Source organism: Lineus longissimus, chromosome 11, assembly GCF_910592395.1.
Source record: "Lineus longissimus chromosome 11, tnLinLong1.2, whole genome shotgun sequence".
Classification (NCBI taxonomy): domain Eukaryota; kingdom Metazoa; phylum Nemertea; class Pilidiophora; order Heteronemertea; family Lineidae; genus Lineus; species Lineus longissimus.
This window is the reverse complement of record NC_088318.1, coordinates 17,520,539-17,544,521: the sequence shown is the minus strand read 5'-3', so window position 1 is coordinate 17,544,521 and position 23,983 is coordinate 17,520,539. Positions and strand designations below refer to the sequence as shown.

The following is a 23,983-nucleotide window of genomic DNA, read 5'->3' as shown; positions in this document are numbered from 1 at the left end:
TTTAAATTATAAAGAGCCCAGCCTATCAGATCAACAATCCTGTATTGTCAGAGGTTAACAGCAGGCATATGTAGTCAGTTCAGGCCCGCATGCTTCCTTGCCGAACCAATCAAACCATGTAACATACCTTTCCCATTTGAAACTAATCATTTAAAAGCCTTGTATGATTAACAGTTCTGAAAGGAGCAAGCTGGGACCATGCATAAATGTGCATATGGGTCTAATTTGACCACACGGTTGGCCATTATCACCAGGACATTTGGTTTACTGTTTAAACTCCATAACCACAGGTTACCACAAGTTATCAACAAAAAAATTTAAAATCTTTCAAGATAGAGAGGATACATTATTTTTAAGCCACGATACCTGTAAGTAACAAAACCAAGTCCTTGGAAACATTTTCTGATAAAAAAATCATACTGAAAGGTTGTTTTCAGGCAGTGAAATAGCGCTGCATTGTCATCCTTGAGTAAAAGATGTTCCCAGTCAAGTGCATCAATTTATAATAGAAGGCCTCGCAATACTAGTAGAACACTTAACCCACAAAGACAACTTCATGGCCTATCAGATCCTAGTTTCCAGTCTCAGATTTTCAGCAATAAAATGCAAGAACTATGATATACCAAAATGAGGCTTTAATTCAGAACAGTTGATGCATTTTCTATTACATAAGGGCACTAACTCTGCCTTTATCCTCAGTTCACTCCAATTTCTGTTCGATTTCAGTTCTCATCACAATCCTCTTGATAATGAACATCTTCATCATCAAAAGTGTCTTTGTATCTTTCCTCATAAAGTGACAGATCTTCGACATACCGACTCAAACCAGTCTCTTTCTTGGAGATTTTCTCCATCTTCCGAGACCGTAACTTGGCCTCAATGTGCTTATTTAACTGACCTGGAGAAATATTCTCAAGTCGAAAGGAACCAGTTTTTTCTTCTTCAATTTCAAATGATCTGTCCTTTGATTTAGTTTTTGAGTTGATAACACTTTGCATCAAGGACGCATGATCTAGTCCAAGAACATTATTCTTCGGGCTAAAGTCTGTATTGAATAACTCGAACCTGCTTTCCGGGTCCGATAAGTCAGTTTCAGAATCTGAACCCAGATCAGTTTCTTCATGGTCATCTACATGTAATTGTTCAGTTTCTGGACCTGTGTCTGCTATTTTTAAAAGCCGTTCCACCTCTCCAACACGTGCCGTGAATTTGTCTTTTACAAAGGTTATTCTCGGAATTCTGTTCATGATGTACATCGAGGAAAGGGCACTCCTGCAAAACAGAAATCAGGAAATTCTAACCTTGTTTCACTCAACTAAGAGCCAGCATCACTAAACCACAATTGCACAATACTTATGTAGGCAACCCTCATTTGGCCATATTACTATGCATGCAAATAGGCCCATCAGCTAATTTGACAATTTAACAACCACTCATTACGTATTCGACAGAGGGCAATATAAACCACACATCATTATCAGGAATCTATGTCATATATCAGGTGTAGTGCTTGAGGTTCATCTACAGTACTGAGGAGTTCTGAAGCCAATGATCTCTGACTAGATCATGCGTCCTTGATGCAAAGTGTTATCAACTCAAAAACTGAATCAAAGGACAGATCACGCAAACAACTACTGATATACACCACACATCATTATCAGGAATCTATGTCATATATCAATAGTTGTTTGCGTGTCAATGTGTCAAGGCCCCATTTTTTCAGAACTCCTCAGTACTGCAGATGAACCTCAAGCACTTCACCTGAATAATAGTATACAGTTTAAAATAGAAGTTTCACAACAGGTATGTAAAGGGTTTTAGTAACCATTTTGGCTTCTAAATTTGAAGGTCAACTGAATGTACAATGGTAGTGTGAAAACCCGTTCTACCAGCACTACAGTACACACCTTATCTTCCCAGCATTGTTTTCTAGAATCTGCTGTGTTTTCGCGTCCTGTTCAGTCCCAGTGGTAGTCCAAGTGATGTTCAGGCTGGTCATATCTGGTAGGAGCTGCACCTAAAATTTCAGAAGAGCAGAAAATTATTAGTTTGCATAGTGGTATTGAAAATGCTATTTTCAACATGTAGTCTTTCAGCTGATGCAAAACTTCCATGTTTATTTAGACAAAGCCTTGCTGCTGCAATACATGACTTGTCTTTTGAAATGACAATGAATAAAGGGATAGTTCCCATTCACGTGATACAGTAGTGCCACCTAAAGAAAGAGAATGACATCAAAGGAATGTTTCAAATCCATGCTTGTTAACTCTTCGTTCCCCGAGGCTGACCAAATCTTGCCCCAGCATCAGCATCTCTGGATACTAACCTTTGAAATCTGTACACCAGTGTTCAAAATTTCTTGATCAATTTCTCCCCCATACAGCATCTCTGTGATGTAACGATGGAGTAAAAAGCTGAGCTGCTGTGCCCGACGTGTGTTGCCATGATTAGGTTTACTGAGTGGACTATTGAAAGAGGTTCCAGTTTGTAATGACATCTGAAACAGATGAGATGGGAGGATTTGAATTAAACCAATATTGTACAATCAATGGGTAAAAAAAAGTAAGCTAGTGTGCAAGTTCCTGTATTGATGCTCCAAAAATTGAATTAAATTTGATGACATACCGGGGACAGATAAAGACTAGATGTGTCCCAAATCAACAGACGTAGTAGTGGGCGGGATAGCATAAATGTAGCTCTCAGCCTTTTCCAGTCATATTATTAATTTACCTACCATCGGAGAATCGTGCCAGGAACGTTTCTTCCTGAAAGAGGGAAGGAAGATAAAGACTTCAAACTTGTTGAATACAATAGATATGCAATGCAAATCAGAAATTAACAATCAATTTAGTGGTACTGGCGTATCTGGCAAAGGGCCTATCAATCATCCATCCATTCATTGCATGTCATAATGACTTACCATGCTTACAATACATATTATGGTGACCATGGTGACTGATGCATATGGATGTATACAATTATACAATAGATGAATGTGCCGGTGGTACTGGCACTACTGCAGTGCATGCACCGTTTTTGTGCACGGGAGCATATCGGTACGCATATGTATATGTACGGTAGCCCTATCCTATCCCACATGATATGACATCAGAGCAAAAATTTATATGCATACTTTTTCTTTAAAAACTTCGCCAAATAGCGATCTTTTGCCGGAAAACTTGGATAAGCCGACCTACTAAACGTTCTTGAAATAATAAATGGTAACATAGCCTGGTTCATTGTGAATAAGTTCGTCAAAATCGATAATTAGAAAAATGTGAATTAAAACAAATGACAAAACACGGTAGCGTCCATTTTAAAGTCTCACTCACGTCGATTTTTTGAATACATCGAATGGACTGTTCCAACGAATGAGAGCAAAGAGAATTTCTTGATGGCGTGCTCGAGACTCGTATCACGCATATTTTCACCTCACTCACTATTTTTCTCCGAACAGCAGTTTTACTTTTCCAAAAGTAATTATTTCCAATTCCAAAATATCAATTAAGTACTTTGAAGATATCTAACCATTTTTACTGTGTTTCTCTATCCCTTCTGTTCTGGCTCTTAGGGCTTGTCCGATAATATGTCATAATCATTTCTGGTATGAATGAATGAATGGAGCAACTGCAGAATAGCCGGGACACTCTGTGCTAAATGATAGGAATGTGTACATAATGTACAGAGGGACAGAGTGTACATAATGTACAGAGCTACTACTGTCCCGGCTATTCTGCAGTTAGGCCTTTTTTGAACATTGTCTCTTGCTGGGACCTCAGTTCAAGTGAAAGTTTATTCCAGAGGTACGGGCCGCACCTTGAAAAGCTGCGGTCACCGTACCTCGATCTGGTCCGCTTGACCTGAAGGGTCTTGAAAGTGGCTGACCTAGTGCGACCTTCTGTTTCCAGGAGGAGGTCATTGAGGTACTCCGGTCCGACACCATTTAGTGACTTGTGGATCACACACAGAACTTTGAATTCAATCCTGGCTTCAATCCTGGCTTCAATTCTGGTACTGGTATTAAGCGCCATGATGACTGCGTACAATTAGGTAATGAGGTTTTACCGTTCGGTAGTCGGATTATACCGCGTATTTCAAAAAAGTTGTCTCCTGACGAAATAGTTTTTTTCATTTTCTGATGACCTTATCCACCTTCAAGGATTTTTGCTTTTTATGTCAAAACCTGCACTATTCCCTTTTTCAGTTAGATCTTCCGGTACATTATTTGAGGTACTGTAGTGTAAAGCAGCAAGATGGCTCACAATATAGAACGCATCCGCAAAATCAAGGACGCGATTACTGCATATCCAGATTTCCCAAAACCGGGCGTTTTATTCAGGTAAAGAGTTATGATATTATTTATTAGGTATGAGTAAGAGTTTCGAAAGGAAGAAGAAAAATTTAACCCAAATTCTTGGGTGGATTCGTGTAAAAACGGTATATATATGATTCTGAGGGCAATTTCAAATGGCTGACAATGTCGGGAACAACTTAGTGTCAAACACAGAGGTGGGTGCCAGGTGAGGTGCTATTTACATGATGTCAGGCAGGGGAGAACTCGTATCAAAATTGTTTTAACAAGTATTTCAAAAATGGCAATTTTTCAGAAATGTGTTTCCGGTGTTGAGGAACCCTGTATTACTGGAGGATCTGATCAACCTCTTAGCAGAGCAGATCTCTAATAAAGCAAAGAAAAGTGGATGCAGCATAGATGCCATTGTTGGCATTGATTCAAGGGGTTTCCTGTTTGGGCCAATGATCTCGGCAAAGTTGGGCACAGCTTTTGTTCCGATTAGGAAGAAAGGGAAGCTGCCTGGAGAGTGTATTCAATTATCATATAAGTTAGATTATGGAGAGGTAAGTAGGAGACTGCCTGGAGCATGTGTTTAACCATCCAAGGTAAATTGTATGTTGGAGCCTGGAGGTAAAATTTACATATTTCTCATACGACATATAGATTTTTAGGGCCAATAATATAAAAAAATTGTTTGAAATTTACTTATTAGTATACTCAAGTCTAACATAAAAAGAGGGAAGAAAATTACATGAGTATTGCGAGTATACATGTAGGAGATGTGATTGTACCTACTTTTCCATCTGATTATATTGCAGGACACAGCAGAAATTGAAAAAGACTCTATAACACCCGGTCAAAATATTGTGATAATTGATGATCTTCTAGCAACAGGAGGTAGGTGGATTAGCATTATAGGTCACGTCGTGCAGTGCATATATGTATTGACCAATCTGGAGGATTAGTTGCTCTATGTCCAGATAGGGCAGCTCTACCTGACAGTGTTGGTATTGTCCTACGTGTACATTTCTTTGACATTGGATCATTAATCAGGTTTTCGAGAGACTTCTTATTCCTAAATTAGAACAATTGATAATGTTCTCTGCTGCTGTTTGCACCTTCCATTTCATGCAGGCTATGGGGAGGCAAAAAATCAATCTATTCCTGGCTGCTGTCTGTCTCCTGATTCCTGTTCTTGCTTTTCAGGTACAATGAAAGCCGCCTGTGATCTCTGTCAGCAAGTTGGTGGGTACATCATCGAGTGTGTCGTTGTTGTTGAGCTTGACAACCTCAAGGGACGGGATATTATTGTACCAGAAGTATTTTCACTCATATCCTATTGATGTCATCAAGGCTCACCTAGTGTACTTACTACATGTACGTCTTGTATCTTTCTTACAGATTTCTTCTTGGCTGATGTAGTGCCAATTCATATTCAATCATCCAATTTTTTTGTGATCGTCCAGGTAGGTTCGAAGTGGTAAAAATCTGTGTCCATTTTATTTCAAAACATGTATATGTGATGCATGTTAACATTACATGCGGCAATTGCGACGTAAATTTTTAATTAATTTTTTAATTTTTCCATTTTTGACCCTTTAGCACTCCAGCGTTCTAATTGTTTTTCCATCTGTTCCTTCCGAGTATCAAATGTTTTACTTGTCAGTTAACGGATAACTCTTTGACTGAGCAGAAGTTCAACTTCTAACATGAGCTCAAGTAGATTGTTTTGATTCTGCACTATCTCGTCAGATGTCACCTAAATCGCGGGCATCCACGGGCATGTGAAGGAAAAAGCTGCGGACGTCCACGGGCGTTTGGAGTGCTAAATGGTTAAAGACTCGTGTGTCGTGTCTGTAAATGAATTGCGGCCAAAATTATTGTTTTCTACTGCTGTTACTGCTGTTGGTAGTGCGTCGAGGGCCTATTGGTGCTATTGATGACTTAAAATGTTGTATTTTTCTCAATGAAATGATCAAAGCTGTCTTTTGTTATGTATAAAATGCTAGGAAATTTCAAATCATTTTGAATCAACTTGTGCTACTTTTACATGTACTTATCCCAAATTTGCCCTGTGTCTTACTTCATTTATGTAATTCTTTTGATACCTCAACCACTATATTTGATCATTAAAACTCTTTCAACCTCAACAGTAAAACCATCTTCTAGACTTCATTTTTCCTTTTCTTGTTCGATAGTCTACAATGATAGTTTTGACAAAATAAAGCAGTGCCCTAAAAAGGGTGTGGATTGAGAGATTAGGAGATTGTCTGAAATGGTGGCTTGGGTTTCAACTAATTGGACACGCACAGGGGCGTGAGGACGATGTCATCGGTCTTCTCACGGGAAGATGCAAGATTGAATGTGAACAACATTTGTCTTGAAGAAGCCCTCGAGCTCAATGGTGACACTGTAGACCATCTCCAGTGAATTTGAATCCTGTGAACAGATTGAACATCACAGTGTTAAACTTAAGTATAGACCAAGCAAGAATGACCAAGATAATGTTTTTCAATTTGATAAGACATTTTATTTCATTCATTACAACTGGAAAAGTGTTGCTATTAGGAATAAGCTTTGCTATCACCAATAAGAACTACTATTAGGAATAGATTCTGCTATTGGGAACCAGAGTGCAAAGTGTACATTCTGGGAATGCCATCTCATTTGGCCTCTGCCACTACAAGTTCATTTTCCGATGCCAGATTTTCCCGAATGCTTGCATTACAGTAGTACTTCTTATGCGCGACAAAGCTAGACAGATACATAAAGGAAATATCACAATGATTACAATAGCGGAAATTAGGTTTACCCGAGCCGTTAACAATCACAGGGCTCGGGCTATTACATGTACCTTCCTTGACTCTGTTAGACTCTGGTGGGTTCCCAGGACTAAGTGGTGCTTTATCCGGCGGGGTCACTTCATTTTGCTTTGGTACATCTTGGTCACAATCATTCTCACTTTTTGTGTTAATTTCTCGAGGTTCTTGTTTGATTTTTCGAAGTAATGATGCAACAATTTCAGATTTGTTCTCAGATGGTGAAGGAGGAGAACTACTCTCAACCTTTGGGCGTTGGTCTAATTCTGATTCAGTTTCTTTTTTGACACTCACAGCACAGTTTTGTCTCGCATTGTCTTCAAGAGTACACACAGGATTGTCAGTATCTTCATGAGAAGATGCCTCTACTTTATGAATAAGTTTTATGTGTTTTTCTAGATGCGATTGCACAGTCGTAGAATACCCGCAATATGAACACTTGTGTGGTCTTGCTTCTAAATGTTTCTGCATATGCTGCCCCAAGGCATTGCAATCTGTGAACGGAGCATTACACATTCCGCAAACAAACAGCGCATCAGTTTTTGGCAATTCTCTGCTCAAATTTTGATCACGGTGATTTTCTTCCACCCGTCGTTTATAACGTGATCGTCGCCTTTTGTATGGCTCGTTTTTCAAACGCATAATCTCTGACTCTATATCGCTACTGATGATTGGATTTGATATATCGTCTTGACAGTTTGACTCGTCGCTATCCAAAACAACCATATGATCATCTGTAAAAGGTTCCCCCTTGTCCACATGCATTTTTCCATGCATGCGCATCCCTCGAATAGTATTCCCCTTGTACCCACAGAGGGAGCACCTAAATCCCTTAACAGAGCTGTGCTTGCGAACATGATCGCTGTACTGACTCTCTTTATGTGTGACGAAACTGCACTGACTACAACGCAGTAAATTCCATATCCCTGGCTTATTTGAACTTTGGCACAAATGTACTTTTAAAAGTCTTGCTGTTGGGTATTCATTGCCACATTTCTGACAAACATGCGGCATGGCAGTGTTAGAATCCTCGTCAGATGTTTGTCCATCCACAGGGGTCCCTGTTCCAGAGCTCGGTAGCCGCAGCTCTGGCAACTGGGGTCGATAAGGACAGTAATACTTCTGATGCGCCTCCAGAGTGCTCAGAGAACTGAACTTAATTTTGCAAGGCGTGCATGAAAATTGAAGGACATGCTCATTCAGTGGAGGTGAACAGGCTGCTGGCGGGCTCCTGCTATCTGAAACCTTTCTCTTTCCCTGTTCAAGCTTGGAATTCTCATTGAGGTGGTGAGATGATGAAGCCTTCCTTGGTGACTCTGGCTCCTCTACTGTTTGCAACTTGGTCTTCCGTCCTGAACAGTAGAATTGTTTATGGATGAGGAAATTCTCGTGTTTATAGAAAACGATGTTGCACTCGCTACAGATGCTGAGGTTTTGTGGCAGGTTGACAGTCCCCGCTGCTCCAACCTCCATCACTGAAGGCGTGCACGGAGCATTGGATACGATGTGACCATCGTTGACAGGGGATTGTGAACTTCTCAATGGTTTGTTTACAGTGTCTCTCAGTTCCGTAGGTTCCCCGTCCTTGCGTGACCGCTTGATTGACAGGTCCGTTGGCGTGTCATGATCATCCAATGGTGAATTTTCCCGCGAGTCAGAATGCGATATCATACTATTGTCAACTTTAGTTCCAGGACTGTCCTTTTTAACTGATAAATCGAGTGGTTTATCATCTGGGATACCAAGAGCAGACGTTAGCCCATGGTGCCCATGGAGTGAGCTTGGCAAAAACAGTGGCTGCATGATCACTGTTGGCATAGTCAAAGCAAGACCTGCTGGCCCAGGTGCGGTCATTATCGGGCCGGTAAAAATGACAGTCGGTTGTGACGCAAGCGACCCAGGTAACGTCATTGCAGATACCGGCTGTCCATTGGTGGAATGACAGCCTGGAGGAATCAGTACAGGTCCCGGTGGCATAGCAGGGGACAGCACAGCATTTGGTGACTGTCCATCCGAAGATGACCCCGACCTCCCAATGTCAACGTCATCAAAGTCTTCAGGAATTGCTTGCTTTTGCCGTTTACCACAATAGAACTCCTTGTGTCCCTGATAAGTCTTTCGCGATGAAAACTGGATCTTACACTCCACACAATACATATCTGGTGCAGTCACTAGATCATCAATCTTCGTCCCTCCAGTTGTGGCATCATCTTTTGATGCCTTGTGCATATTCCTCATATGGCTGTGCAGACTGTTTTTTTTGTCTGCTGTATATGCACATTGAGGGCATTTGTAACCCATCTTCTTTGTTGTGTCGCTTGAACCAGCTTCTGTAGAAGAGTTGGAATATGTTCGGCGTCTCTCACGTTTGATTTTCTCTGTGTCCGGTAGTGGCGGACTTGATAAGGAATGCTTACTGAATCCACCAGGTGACACCATGGGGGACGTCCGCTCATGGCTGGAACTCGACGATGGCTGCCGTGATCGTTTTCTGACAGTAGTAGCATCTTCTGAAATCAGGACGGAAAATGCATTACTGGCACAACAAGGTAACAGTTCATTCAAAGCGTCACGATTTCTGAAATGAAGTAGAATGCTTATCCTTTCTTTTCCCAGATAAGTGTCAAAGAATCAGTCAAGATTTTGAATTATATATCAAGATTTAAAAGGTATTTGTTTAGGCCTACTCTTTTCGATACATGCAAAGACCTGTTTAACTGTGATGGTCACAATAATGCAAAGTCATCAACATTATAGTAAGGAACAGCTGTCTAGTGAGGACAATGGATATTCACAGCTAGCAGTGCCTACCACTGCGGTTTACAGCATCTCTCTACAGAGTTCCAGTGACTCCACCTGTTGCTGTGTAGTCTAAGATACTGACCTTCTCTCGAATCTATTGATGCTGTTCTCTTCCGTTCGCCAGGACTTATCTGGTTGGTCTCCTCACTGCCAGATGTCTCTACTGGTCTCTTTGAACAGTAATATGTGATGTGACCTTGCAGGGTCCGTGGGCTGCTGAATCTCACACCACAGTGAGGACACCCGAAGATGAGAGCTGTGAAGAGACAGGATCGATTTCAATGCGACATCACATTTGCTTTAAATAATGGCAACTAAAGACAAGACTTAGTGACTCGTGAATGATGTGGGTAAGACACTGTTGTCTTAATAGCGTTGCATGTTAACAACTCCTAGGGTATATGGACTACCTGGGAATATCGACTTATCAACCTCTCGTGGTCTGAGTCATCGATGTCGCGGTTTTGTCTCAACCAATTTTGGCACCCTCTATCTACTTACGATGAGGGACAGCAGGGGTCGCGTCTGGAGTAGGTATCCCAGCAACAGCATCATTTACCGTTTCCATGGCAACATCAATTTCTTCTTCACTCCCCTCGTCTTGGCCTATGTCTTCCCTGGTTATCATGGCAACTAATTCAGTATCCTGAGGAATATCTTTGGTCACTTCACAGCAGACTAGATCACCTGAAATCAGGGCATCATTTATGCAATTTCAGGTTTACTCTTTGTTACCCTGATCAAAGAAAGATAAGCATAACTTTTCACAAGGTCCGCACAATCTGTGCTACTGGACTAGAGATGAACTTCTCTATTGGGCTTCATGGTTTAAGGATTAGTCAAGTTGGTTTGAGGAATAATAAGGATGGGTTAATAAATCTAAGTGGGTTAATTAATGGCAGATAAGTATAACTTTCACAAGATCTGCACTATTCAATTTGTTGAGTGGGACTGGACTAATAGGCTGAAGTTTGCTCTCCTTTTTCATGAAGTGAATCTAAACAATATCTCTGTAGCGTTTGATCTAACTCAGACTGGACCAATCATAGCTGACGTGATGTGAAGCGCAAGATCTGATAAAAGAATTCATAAATCAAGTCAGCGAAGATAACGCAAGATCAGTTATTCACTATTTGCTTATCATTGTCTCTCTATCTGAGGGATGTTGGGATTTTTCCACAATGGACGTGATTTATTGTCAGCGGTGTGATTAGCGATCAAGATTCACTGTTTCCATGACACCGACAGTCATTTATGGTTTTGGCGGTTAGTTTGTCACACTTTTATTTTGTCCCTTTATAGAAACCATATACATCGTACAGGGATACATAAGGGATGGATTAAGACACCTCACTGGCAGCTTATAATTATTAGAGAAACTGCTATGCAGGGTTCAATTGAAGGTTTCAATCCCCTGCTAGATCTGTATAGGTTCAAGCCTCCCATTGCAACCACTACAGTAATCAACTCAAGTTCGTATATCCCTGTAAGATCAAACACAATCTTGAACAAGTTTTACAACTCATTATTGTGGATTCCAACAAGAGGTCCCAAGAAACCTACAAAATGTTTTTCTCCGCACTGACTCACCTTGAATATTGATTACCGCATTTGTCTCCTCCGGTTTTTCGTCGGTTGCGATGTGAACCAATCGTAACCAATAGCCTGTTTCTGTCTCGATCGCAACTGTCACCTCTTCACTGCCTGGTCCAGGAAACTATGAGTAGAAATGACCAAGACAATGCTTATATTTCAATGACCTCGATACTTGGTGACTTTGTCCTTGAATTAAGGACTGGACTTGATTTCATGTCGTTGTGTCCTGATTAAGCTGATTCGGGGAAATTTTACTACAGTTGAAACCCGTTCGTTGACCACCCCTGTAACGCAACCACCCTGCTATGACGACCAAGAATCTCCAGTCCCGAAAGGTTTCCTCTCTTATTACCATTACAAGGCGCCATCATGAGAATCCAGCCCCAAACAATTTTTGATTTCGAAAAATTTTCAGAATTTGAACAGACTGAATTAAGGATGAACAAAATTTTAAGTCCAAAAATTAAAATTTTTTTTTTTTTCTGCTCAAAATGAAGCAACATCATCAGTCCCAAAACTTTTTTTACTTTGAAAATCTTTCCGAATTTTTAACTGACTGAAGGATGAAAATATTTCTAAGCCCAAAAGTTTTTTTCACTTGTTTTTTTTTCTGCTGCTCAAAATGAAATGAGCTGACCGTAATTTGAACACAATGTAAGATCTTTGTCATATCCTACCCAGCTTCACAGCATCTAAACTTTTGTTACAGCCCAGATTTATAGTTATTTCAGCGTCCTTATCACTGTGGACCACTCACAACTTATCTATAACAATCAGATAAGCGCATATTAGTTAAACTGGCCAGACACAACACTCGATGGCTTATCTCCACAACAATCTAATGAATGTCAACAACAATGGCCAATACATAAGGTCTGAAATTCCCCAGAAAAATCCAACATTGATACAAACCATGGTCATTTCAGTTAGTGATACTTATACTTTTATACTGATACTTAATTTTCTGTAATAAAGAAGATCACACCAAAATTACAATGCTGTGCACCAGCACTTTTTCTTACTGTAAAACTGGTGAGAATTTATAGGTACAGTGGCTGCACCTGCACTGCAATAACAACGATTGAGCTGCTAGGGTCACAGCAGTCAACAGCTCCTGACTGATTTTACAGTAATCAAGAACAGATAATCTGAACATTTTGTCAGTAATTGCCAATGATTTTGCAAAGGCATCAAATACCCTGCTGAACATGTTATTCACACAATTTTCCTTCAAGAAACTATCCATCTCTGAATTAAAATAGTTATCACTGTCTAATCAATTTGAAATATAATCACAGCATAGAATCGCGATCGTGACCCATGAATTACAGCCCATTAAACTTGGGAAGAAAACACTCAAAAAGAAGTGGAATTCTCTCAGAAATTGCTTATTATAACAAATAGAAACCAATTACGAGAAATCTGAAACAATCAGTCTGATCATTTGAAATATTTTCTGTTATTCCCACAGATATTCAATGTCTATATGTGACAAGACCACGAGATCTATCACAAGGCCTAAGTGGAGCTTGGCCAATGGCCTGAAGCATTCTCAGTGAAAGTCATGAACGGAAAGGAACGATTTTCATTCAAACATTATATAAAATATTGTGGCGATAATCTCCCAAACCGAGGTATAGTACTCTCTATATAGGATAAACTCCTAACTGGAAAATGCTGTCTTCAATAGTGAGCTTAAAGATGACACAGGTCAGGTTAAAATAGGAATGAAAACTTTTGGACCCAACTAAGTTGTCCTCCCACCCAATTGGTCTAGTAAATGAGCTTCCACAGTCAGCCGACTTAACCACTTTCCCCCCAACCTGATCTAGCAACTAAAACGACCATCGAAGTTAGCATGCAGCACTCGTTGCCCGATTCTGCGAAGAGTTCCTAAAATGCTCCTCGCCACTCGCATCTACATGATATTGCGTTGATCGATACTTGGCATCTTATCTTCTCGTCCCAGTTGAAGTTATTTATCAAGCTAAACCGCACGGCCTGTCCAGCCACTGATTAGGATGGCTAAAAGGCCCATTGCCTCCTAGCGATAAGATTGCTGCCTTTGTGGTTGTCTAACCAAGCGCTCGCAACTTTTGCAAAGGATCTTAACTGACTCGAGACTTCAGAAAGCACACTGGGCTGACACTTCTTTATACGATGTCATATACTTCATACATCATGTTTGGGATAAACATGTCATCAAATTCGAAAAAAGTTTCAGTTTTTTAAGACAAAAAACAAAAAAGGAAAAATCTTAGACGTTTATCATTGGCCTAGTGGGCATGCGAACCTCAAGCTTGCAATTGAATGGTCGGGTCACTTTTGTACACGAGGCAGAAAAGAACTTCTGAGCCTTTAACTAAAACTTCCCGCATATCATGAAAGAGTTATCTGATTAGAAAAATATCACTGGTATCTTTTCGGCTATATTGGCAAACTCTGAATGTCTATTTACATGTCCATCAAGATATTGTCATATTTGTGAAGCTGGTCAGCATAGATAACACATCACATTTATATCTGACATGACCCAGGGCCCTTATTGTGTATATTAGTCACCTGAATATGGCCAAATTAGCCCCTCTGCTCCTGCCTATAGTCCCCCTTTAATTCAGCAGACTAAAGTATCTTACCGTCATAATATTATCATTTTCTCCTTCCCCCACAACCTCTCTGATTTTGAAGGGGCCAAAGCTACTGGCCTTTGGTAACGGTATGGTGGTACAAACGCTAAAGCTAGATCGGTCACCATTTTGTTTGAGGACAAGAATGCCCGGTGGGAGGTTGACTTCTTTGGCGAGTTCGTCAGGATCACCGTCCATCTGCCCTGAAAAGAGATGAGGAAAAGATGTACATTGTATCACTAGTCATCATTATGAAAAACCCTTGTGAGACGAAGGCCATTTTGATAGAGCTTCTAAAATTATCCTTCCTCAATACATGTATATATATATACGTATATCTATACGCATATCAATCTCGTTATCATCAGTGCCAGCCAGTCATTATGACCTTCAATAATTTCAATGCCATACCATTCCCGATCAATTTAAGGAATTCAATTCAAATTCAATATCATTGGATATCGGTCAAACCCCTGCGACCAGTGCTGCAAGTAACAAATCTGATGAATAAGACTAGCTTTAGGATTGAAAATAATCACTCACTTTTTGAGGAGCTTTTACGAAGATCCAACACTTCCATTCTGACTGAATCGGCCCTATATTACACCGGCGACAAATTCAATTGTCGAAAAACGGGGGTGACATAGGACTGAGGGCGCGGATGAAACATGTACATGACTGAATCATTCCAGAGACATGTGACCACTGACTTTATTTCAAGTTATCAGGGTGATGGCATCTTGATAGCCAAGAGATAACGACGCAATCTTGTTTGGTTTGGCTGCTAAAATACCAGTGTTTTTGATAAGGGGGTGCAATCAGCCGACAGATAAAACATTATTGACCCCGTTATGTCATGCAGAGATCCACATCAGTGATGTCAAGCTTTGATCAATGATTTTAAGTCAAATACATCATTTTTTTTCATCTGATCAAGTAAAACAGGAATTCAAACTCTACTTCACCCTGTCAAAATTTAGAATTGAGTGATGGCTTTCCTATCCACCAAGATTTCTAAGTTTTTCCTGACAAAAAATGTGGCACTGGGGTACTGGAGGTGATGCATTAGAGGCAATGGTAGGATGATGGGACATCATTTGGTTTCACTGATTACAGCGCCATTTGTTGTCCTGCTGGGTCCTAATTCTGATTTAATGCATAACCCCATGAATTGATAAAGACTGATCTTGATTAATTCTCTATAAGACCAATGATATATCTTAAACCATCCTTGACAACACTGAAAATCGAACTCCGGGCTATCGAATTATCTTAGAAAAGGATTCCACAACTTTTTATAGAAATGTTGATAACGAAAAAGCTGAAGTACAAAAATATTAGGTATAAACTGTGTTGAGAGCATGTCCTTATCATTGCCTGAGATAACCTCAGTTCCACAAGGCTTATCTATATTTTGTCTTGAGACAATTTCTGTCTGGGTCACTCTTACCATAGATCCACGGAGTTTTGAGCCCAACTTCAAGGATGTGTGGACAGCCACACCAAGTTTTAAATTGGTTCCACTAAAAAGTCTTGCTAATCAGGTGATCATCATTACCTAACAGTTACAGGTGGAGGTGCAGCTCCTTTTGACCTAGGCCCATCATTAAAACAGCAATACACTTTTCCACCACTTAAAAGTGGGGCACCTATCAGCAGTATAGTGAAACCTAACCTGGGCCACCTGGCTCGTGCCTCGTTTTCCTTTAAGAAGAAAAACAGAATTTAAATATATTTTATCTACATTTATACAGTCTCAATCTGAGTCATATCAATACCCTATCAAAGGCTTTATCAGAAGCTAAGAACATTATCTTGATTCCAGAGAGGAAAGAAGAATGACGCAGTTGCCAACTTGGCGATATCTTTGTGATTACTTATCAAGTTAGCGGCAGACATATCATCATATACGTTTTATCATATCACTAAGCATAATCTCTTACTGCCTTCTGAAAGCATATTATCATTTGTTAAACCTGCTCTATATTGATATAAACTTATTTTTGCTTATCATTTTCCTATCAAAGTTTTATTATCAGCCACAGAGATTATTAGTATCAATGAAAATACATATAAGGCACTCGCTTGGATATTTGTGGTATCAATCAAGATATTCATGAAAAAAGCTGTTGATATTATCAAGAATTCATGATGACTGGTCTTTTTCTGAATTTTGAACAGACTGAAAGATGAAAAAATTTTAAAGTCCAAATATTTTTTTCACTGGATTTTTTTTTTCTGCTCAAAATGAACCAACATCATCAGTCCCAAACATTTTTTGACTTTGAAATTTTTCAAAATTTTGAACTTACTGAAAGTTGAAACTTATGAATAAGTTCAACAATTTTGGCGGGAAAACCTAATCATGCATTTTGTCCCCGGATTTTCAACTCCACTAACGCGACCACCCTGATAACGCGACCATTTAACCTTGGCCCCACGAGTGGTCGTGTGACCGGGGTTCCACTGTATACACAATGGAAAGTCTTCAAATGTCGATCACAAATTTAAAAGTTTTGAACGAACGGCATAGGCCTTAAATATAACGCCCACTTAGATCATCCCAATCTCTAATGCTAATTTATAGTGATCAATTAGAGATAATTGTTGTTTTGACAACACATGAATAGAAACCTCAAACACGATTCCAATCGCTGCAGCTATACTAAAGAAGTTTTCGACTGATGCACGCGATTTTAATTTGAGCAAAACAATAGGGCTGATTCAAAACGTTTCAAGGAACATATCAGACAAAATCATCAAGAATGAAAAAGAAGACAAGATAAAAAAAAAAGATTTTCACAAGATTGCGTGGACAAAACAAGATGGAACCGGTCGATTAGTTTGGTGACATTTGGCAAGTGCCACAGATAATTAACTATCATTCATTGCTTTGTTTTTAAAATATTATAGACATTGAATCTGGCTACATAGATAAAATTTCAAACTCGTACATTCAATAGGCCTACAGCTTGGTTATTTGATACCAGTCTTGTTTATAACAGGTGTACATCTAATGATGTCCCTGATATAGTTGGCCCTAAGATTTCAGTGATAGCTTTTCAAATAGGCAGGAATAGCTGCCAGGTGGCAACATGTTACTCATCAAGGTAGCATACTAAAGCATTATAGCATAATGCATAAGGCTGGTGCTCTATGAGAACCTCTACATGTGGTGTTCAATGAGTGAATCATTGAGTCGGGCTAACTATACTTAGCCTCCTTTTCTACAGGCGACTGGGGTCTTTAGGTCACAACCAGATACGCTAAAACTATCTCGGCGAGAGAAATGGCTGTGAAAGGGCTACCATCAACACAGCTAAGATTGTCAAAGGGTTAAATGTCAACCTCATAATAAGATTCAGAACCTCACTAGATCCAACATGTCAAATTTTTTCACTCAGGGAGGCAGAATTTGCAGGGTTTCATTATTATGCGATTACCCCTTATCTGAAAGAAATGAGATAATGTCAGCTATGTGCTTGAAATTGTTGACTGAGAAAGAAAAAATAATTGCAGCAGGATGCCAGTATCATTACCAGTGCACAAGTTCAGAGGTTTTACATAATATATTTCCCGCCAATGGTCTGAGTAAAGACATTATAAATACAAAATTTTCAAAGTCTGCTTCTAGAGTGACCGAACCAACTTGTAATATCATTGTTCACATGCCCATTGTGCATGGCACAAGTTTGATAAATTGTGTTTTCCACCAAACTCTCCGCCAAACTTTACTTCCCAAGATGCTGTCCTTGGCAACTGAATATGACCTGGGCATCTTTTAGTTTAGAAATTTAGCTCTGAACTGATTTGCTGAGCTGATAGCGTTTTTTACCGCTGAAACCGCCACAGTGTCGCCACATACAAAGTAAGCTATTCTCCTATCTATTTGCTCTATCGTCTATCGGAGTCACATCTTCCTGGCACATACCATCTTAGAGGCAATCCATACCCCAGCCAAGTCGAACTTTTATGTATTATCAATCAACAACCTCCTTCTATGCATTCATGTTACAGAACTCAGCAGATATAGTCTGGGTATCTCATTTTCTCAAAATAGGCCGGCCTATCTCACGGCCACCAAGATAAACTCACTGATAACGCTTTTCAATCCAGTTTATCAGGTTTCCCAGCATGCAATGGAACCGCCTGCGTTATCTGCTGAGATAAGTCCGAGACACTGCGATGATTATCTATGAAATCTTGACATTAACCATCAGAGAAAACTTCTTTGGCATAACATGAGATTAGTCCATAGTATGAGTAATGTCGATAAGGCAAGATTCCCCGCTATTTTATTTTATAAAAGAAGTATTTGGTGGAACATTGCTTTATGAAACAGCGGAAAGAAACTGACATGTTTGGGAGATAACTTCAATGATGTACGACTTCTATTATAGTCAAGTAGATAAGCAATCCCTAATATATCAGAGAGGACACAGCTATCTGTATTCGAACATGAGAACTAGAGTCGCCCTTTTTACAATTCAAATATGGAGTGTGATACATCCTTATTAGGGAGAAGGCGAAATGTATGAAAACTAACAAGAATCACACAAAATATGAACTGTTTAAAAACGATGTAAAGGGGTGTTGAAAAGCCACTCACTCCTTTAATGGAATACCGTATGCTTCAATGAGACAACCGCTGTATCGTGGGAGGCCTTATTTCTTAGGATACAGCAGGCTCCTGGTTGTGTTTATACAAAGCCATGATCACAAACACCAGATCTAGAGATAGGCAACATTTCTTCTGCTGGAGCCAGGCATATCTAGATGAATTTCGAGATTAGATTCTGGCGGCTGATAGACCAAGAACTCCAGACACCAATTTTTTACTTATATTGTTGGGTCGATGTTGTCATTAACCTGTACCTGAAAACTGCAGATGGACAAGATATTAAGATATCTAAAGAAGTTTTTTAAGCCACATATGGCTGAATTAATGCATTGAATGTGCTATCGTTGCATTGCTATGAACTATGACATATGGTTTAGTTTAAAGGGGACTAAATGCAGGATCTAGGGGTCAATTTGGTGGACTCCAGGTGACCATCTTGCCCCAATAAGAGACTTGTTGAATTGAAGAGACCTTGTGACCTCAGAGACTTGTGTATCAAGAACATGCCATCTGACACGATAATCTGCAACTTCATTTGGCTCAACTAGTTCCTGCCTATAATGTCCCCCCTGAGGTGAAACGTTCAAAATATACAGAAGAACCAATTTGCTGTTTCTTTTTGATCAGAACAAAATAAAACTGTCAAAACTTTGTGTTCAAGTCATGAAAAGTGTCTTGTCACTTATAGCCATAGAAATACTCTGCGGGAATTATAAAGGGAATCTCTGATTGCCATGGTAATAGACAGGATTATGCCATTGTATCATGGGACTTTAGAGGTTTCGATATCAACCATACCTCATGCCAACACTGTCTTATCTCCAGTTCATTCCAACAGCAATTGGTAAAAGTCTTGTCAGAATTTTATGCACAAAACTTCACCACAAACACAGGTAGTTCAGGCAACTCAACAGGAATGAAATGAAACTGGCTTCACCTGAATTGACAAGATTTCCAAGAGTATTTCAGACAGAAATATACACAAATATTACTTGTGCCAGACTGGAATCAACTCAGGCAAGTTCATCAAAAGTTACACCAGAATTTCAAGTTTGCTAAACTGTTCATTGATGTACCTAAACCTCTGCAACTTGGGATGGATCAATGTTCCAGTAATCGCCAAAACTGCTATCTGATTTTGCGAGTAGGGTTTCTACCGCACCTTCCATACATGTTGAGCAGCGGTTTCTTATCATGTCAGATTCCAATCGCTTTTCAACATGGACGTAAATACTTTTTTGAAGACGAGAAACATTACATGATTGTTTAGTATTCAGACTTACAACTGTCTGAAACTAAGACTGGAATAGGAATGGAAGTATGTTGAACAAGTGATGGCCCTGGACCATCAGGAATTACGAACGGCATACCCATTTAAAGGTTACACTTATAGAATAGGCAAGGTGTTTTCCAAATGGATCAGGTATTTTCATTGGTTGTATAAAAGACCACCGATTTCATTCATCTTCTCTCTGACTAACGGCCTGCGACACCATCCCTGTGAGACGTGCCGCCACATAACGACCTGTCCTAATTAGCCACCAAATTGATTAGAAAAGCCACTGGATCAATTGCCAGGTAATTTAATCGCAATAAAGAGAAATTTATTCCAGGATGACAAGTGATGCTATTCCAGAGGAATTTCCTGGTACCCCACCAAAAAAGGTCTACGAATAAACTTGAATTCCAGAAAACCCTCCACAAATGAATTCAATCTAATTTAATAATAAAAACGTGATCTCCGCTTGATAAAAAGTTTTGATCCCAAAGTTCCTATCTAACCACAATATTACTTACAGCAAAAGCTTGGGAGTATTCGCGAGGAAAAAACCCAATTCCAACTAGATAACCCTCTATGAATACAAATGCAACATAAAACGCGAGATGGATGGACGTATTCTGACAGAATTTACATTTCAAATGCATTTGGTCATGTGAGATAAGGGTTTGAGCTGGGCTGAAGATGCGGAGATTAGATTCGAGACAATAATATGGCATTTGGCGGGGCAATCCGCAGCGTTATCTCAGCCAAGTTGCAAATATTGTCCACAACTCTGGGTTAAACGCGTCATTTATCTTGCATTATCAGGCGATACTTGCGATCTCCAGGCAGGCAGAAGTATCGATCATACACGGGCCTCAATCAAGCATGATTATCTCACAACACACAGATCTGGGGATTGCAGTTCTAATTACACAAGGAGGGATGGCGGCCGATAAGCCCACCGTTATCGTCGACTATTATCTGACATATCAAGTCCGCCATCATTTCTAATGGATTAATTCAAATATAATCTATCATTCTGGCAGCCCGTATAATCTCCTCATCGCGAGCCCCATAAAGAAATGGAAAATGAGCGCGATAACATCAAATCGTGCCCAGCCTGGAAACATGTTTCGGTGAGATAAGGCCTGACTAACGCTACTTTAGACAGCATTATGTATAATTTTTCACTGTGTCTTGACAGTCAAAGCCGTGATACTGACTCGATACCCAAAAGCATATAAAGGTCATAGAGAACTTCTAACTTTTTTCGGTAATTGGATTGTTGGACATTTCCCGATTTCCCGCAGATTCTCCTCCTTTTCTTCCCCAATTGTTTCTCAATAAAAGGAAGTGTGTTTATCTGGCGACTCATCAAAAGACAAGCGATCTTTTCTGATAAGGTTTGATATTGAACAACAATGGCTACTTCAATTTGACAATTATGCAGTCGCTAACAGTATTCATATTGCAGGTTAATTTACAGCGCTATAATGGGACGTTGTCTGTCTCCTTGTGACCAACCACCGAGGAGGGTGGAATAACGGTGCCGCCTATTCATCAAATGCTCCATTGAGAATATGCTGTGATAGGGAAGACATCTTTTATGATTTAATGAACAAATTTAATCGAGGATGTAAAAAATATTAAAATTTTGTGAATTATGCACAAATTTTATGAGGTATTAGAAATACTGTTGAAAATGATGTCAAAAAGGAAACAGGAAAAAGCAACACCAAATAGCACTTGAAGTTTTTTCATTGCAGATTACAGTGCAATATATGATATGCTTTGTAACTTTGAGTTAGTTTTTGTGCTGCAGAGGGCCACAAATATTTGGCGCAATGTGACAGGCAAGTAACGAATGAGAATTTTTATCATGACTTGGACGAGATGATAGACGAGCAGTTGTTATCTCCACACAACCAGATGGAGAAAAGAAGACATGAACTCCCCACAAGATGAGCGCTACACGAAATTTAAATTAAGCTTTTGGCCCCGAGAAGATATTGATGAGACTGGGTGGTTGTGCTTTCGTCTTGGGGAAGACACTTGTCTTTCACTGTCACCATGAAAGACATGTACTCCCCAGAGACAAGCACCACAAGGAATCATTAAATCTGTAATGATGGAAAGTAGATCATGCTCTTCTTGATCTAACTTTTTGTTAACCTAGAGATATCTATAAGGTGTCTACAAACCAAACAATACAGATCAGAAGACAAACAGTACAGTAAAACACACATAGAGGAGGATACAGAGTCCCTGCCAAGCCTCCTTGAGACAATTCCTTGAAGCTGATTTTGAATTTGGGGAAATCCACATCTATTTTACAGCGCCCCACTTCTCAGAGTTCTGGACACACTGCCTCTGATGTCACCACAGCCCAATACATTTCAGGGTCAAAGGCATTACAGAATACAGTGGAACCTCCCTTAGCGGACACCTCTCTATTAAGACAACCTCTTTATTAAGGACACTAGTTTTGGTCCCAAATGGGTTGTTTCCATTCAATTTTACCTCTCTAATCAGGACACCTCTCTAATAAGGACAGCAATTATCAGTCCCATGGGAATCCTCATTAGGGAGGTTCCACGGTAGTAAAGTGGGTCAGAGCAGGTCAGAGCAGGTCAGAGCATTTCTGCTATAAAATTGCTATTTTCCATTCTTCTCATCTGCATGGACAGAGCATGTGCAATGTTATCTATGCAGATGATTAGATAAAGCTGCTGTATGCTTATCTTATCGGCTGCTTTATCTTTCAATATATAACAGGGTGGGCTGTTCTATCTGATAATGCATGATCTTTATCTTTCAATGGATGTGTAGTCCAAACTACACTGTGTATGTGGATTGCATTGGGAGAGAATATACACATAAGACAATTAGAAGTCTCAGATAGATACCATGGCCTGAAAGTGAGCCTCTAGGCAGGTTCATGAGGTAGGTTACGCAATTAACCTGCCAGGGATCTCTCCCATCTGAGATGTCTGAGCAGTATATTGAAACGACAGTAGAACCTCTCTATTAAGGACACCCATGGGACTGGCAAGTGCTGTCCTTAATAGAGAGGTGTCCTGATAGGAGAGGTCAAATTGAATGTGAACAACCAATTTGGGACCAAGACAAGTGCCCTTAATAGAGAGGTTGTCCTTAATAACGAGGCTGTCCTTAATAGAGAGGTGTCCACTAAGGGAGGTTCCACTGTATTTTACGCTTGCTGTATGAGTAATTAAACAACCCACACCTCAAACTATGCACACTGTCACCCAAATATGACCCCCTAGTTCCTGCCTATAATCCCCCTTTAATTCCCATCCTACACTATAGCCTCTTCCATTAACAGTAGGCTAGAATCGGACTCACTCTCCTGGGGGCCTAAACTTAGTTTGCACTCCTGCCAAAATTCATCTCCAACATAAGACAAAGAAAGGGGAACTGATGGAGTCCACAGGAGGATGAATAGAAATTTCTATTCGCATGGAACAGCAGAACTCATCACCCTTGACAACCAAAGTAACCACACCTAGACCACTTCCACTAGACTCCCGAGGCAGTCGATCCATTGCGTCATCCTAATTGGATCTCCTTACGTACCCAGAGATCGAGTGTCTGGTCATTCTAAGATGTATCTTAAGAGGGTCATCTTAGAGTACCTACTCTAGTAACGGGTTACAACACGAGGCCGGCCAAATAACACATCCGGAGTGTAACTTCAACCAACACAAAAATAGACCAATGAAAGAAGAAAGAAACTCTCAAAATCAGTGAAGAACTTCTACTCACTTTTGATGGGCTTGGGGTTCGACTGTTTTCTTCGAGACATTCCGAGTGCTTGCACAATCACCTAACACATCCTTACGGTATCACACACCGCCGCGATGTGGCCTCGTGTCTGATAGTGATAGCGGGCTTATCAAAATCACCGGAACGACAAGCGGCGCCAGGATCAGCCTCGGC

At 40.0% G+C, this 23,983-nt stretch overlaps 3 protein-coding genes across 8 annotated transcripts; 1 reads left to right on the top strand and 2 right to left on the bottom strand.

Annotated features, from left to right (window-relative positions):
• Window positions 1–610: 610 nt before the first annotated feature.
• LOC135496190 (putative ribosome-binding factor A, mitochondrial) lies at window positions 611–3,329 on the bottom strand. Of its 2 annotated transcripts, none has more exons than XM_064785361.1 (5): window positions 3,134–3,329; window positions 2,735–2,765; window positions 2,327–2,497; window positions 1,908–2,017; window positions 611–1,272 (listed from the first exon to the last, which is right to left on the bottom strand). In XM_064785361.1, exons 1-5 carry the CDS (start codon window positions 3,238–3,240, stop codon window positions 723–725), a joined length of 969 nt encoding a protein of 322 aa, XP_064641431.1. In that variant the 5' UTR covers window positions 3,241–3,329; the 3' UTR covers window positions 611–722. The 2 variants fall into 2 exon arrangements, with proteins under 2 accessions (XP_064641431.1, XP_064641432.1); XM_064785362.1 differs by having other exon boundaries at window positions 3,198–3,282.
• Window positions 1,704–6,446, top strand: LOC135496191 (adenine phosphoribosyltransferase-like). Of its 4 annotated transcripts, none has more exons than XM_064785365.1 (6): window positions 1,787–1,803; window positions 3,909–4,050; window positions 4,205–4,339; window positions 4,608–4,857; window positions 5,113–5,191; window positions 5,501–6,446. In XM_064785365.1, exons 3-6 carry the CDS (start codon window positions 4,254–4,256, stop codon window positions 5,635–5,637), a joined length of 552 nt encoding a protein of 183 aa, XP_064641435.1. In that variant the 5' UTR covers window positions 1,787–1,803; window positions 3,909–4,050; window positions 4,205–4,253; the 3' UTR covers window positions 5,638–6,446. The 4 variants fall into 4 exon arrangements, with proteins under 4 accessions (XP_064641436.1, XP_064641435.1, XP_064641433.1 ...); XM_064785364.1 differs by lacking the exon at window positions 1,787–1,803 and adding an exon at window positions 3,402–3,476; XM_064785366.1 differs by lacking the exon at window positions 3,909–4,050 and having other exon boundaries at window positions 1,704–1,803.
• Window positions 6,447–6,827: 381 nt separating this feature from the next.
• On the bottom strand, window positions 6,828–23,882 carry LOC135495640 (zinc finger protein ZFPM1-like). 2 transcript variants are annotated; one of them, XM_064784460.1, is made up of 6 exons: window positions 23,810–23,882; window positions 14,148–14,341; window positions 11,506–11,632; window positions 10,417–10,602; window positions 9,998–10,171; window positions 6,828–9,623 (listed from the first exon to the last, which is right to left on the bottom strand). In XM_064784460.1, the coding sequence occupies exons 1-6, from the start codon at window positions 23,847–23,849 to the stop codon at window positions 6,958–6,960; spliced, it is 3,387 nt and encodes a 1,128-aa protein (XP_064640530.1). In that variant the 5' UTR covers window positions 23,850–23,882; the 3' UTR covers window positions 6,828–6,957. The 2 variants fall into 2 exon arrangements, with proteins under 2 accessions (XP_064640530.1, XP_064640531.1); XM_064784461.1 differs by lacking the exon at window positions 23,810–23,882 and adding an exon at window positions 14,682–15,200.
• Between the last annotated feature and the right edge of the window lie 101 nt (window positions 23,883–23,983).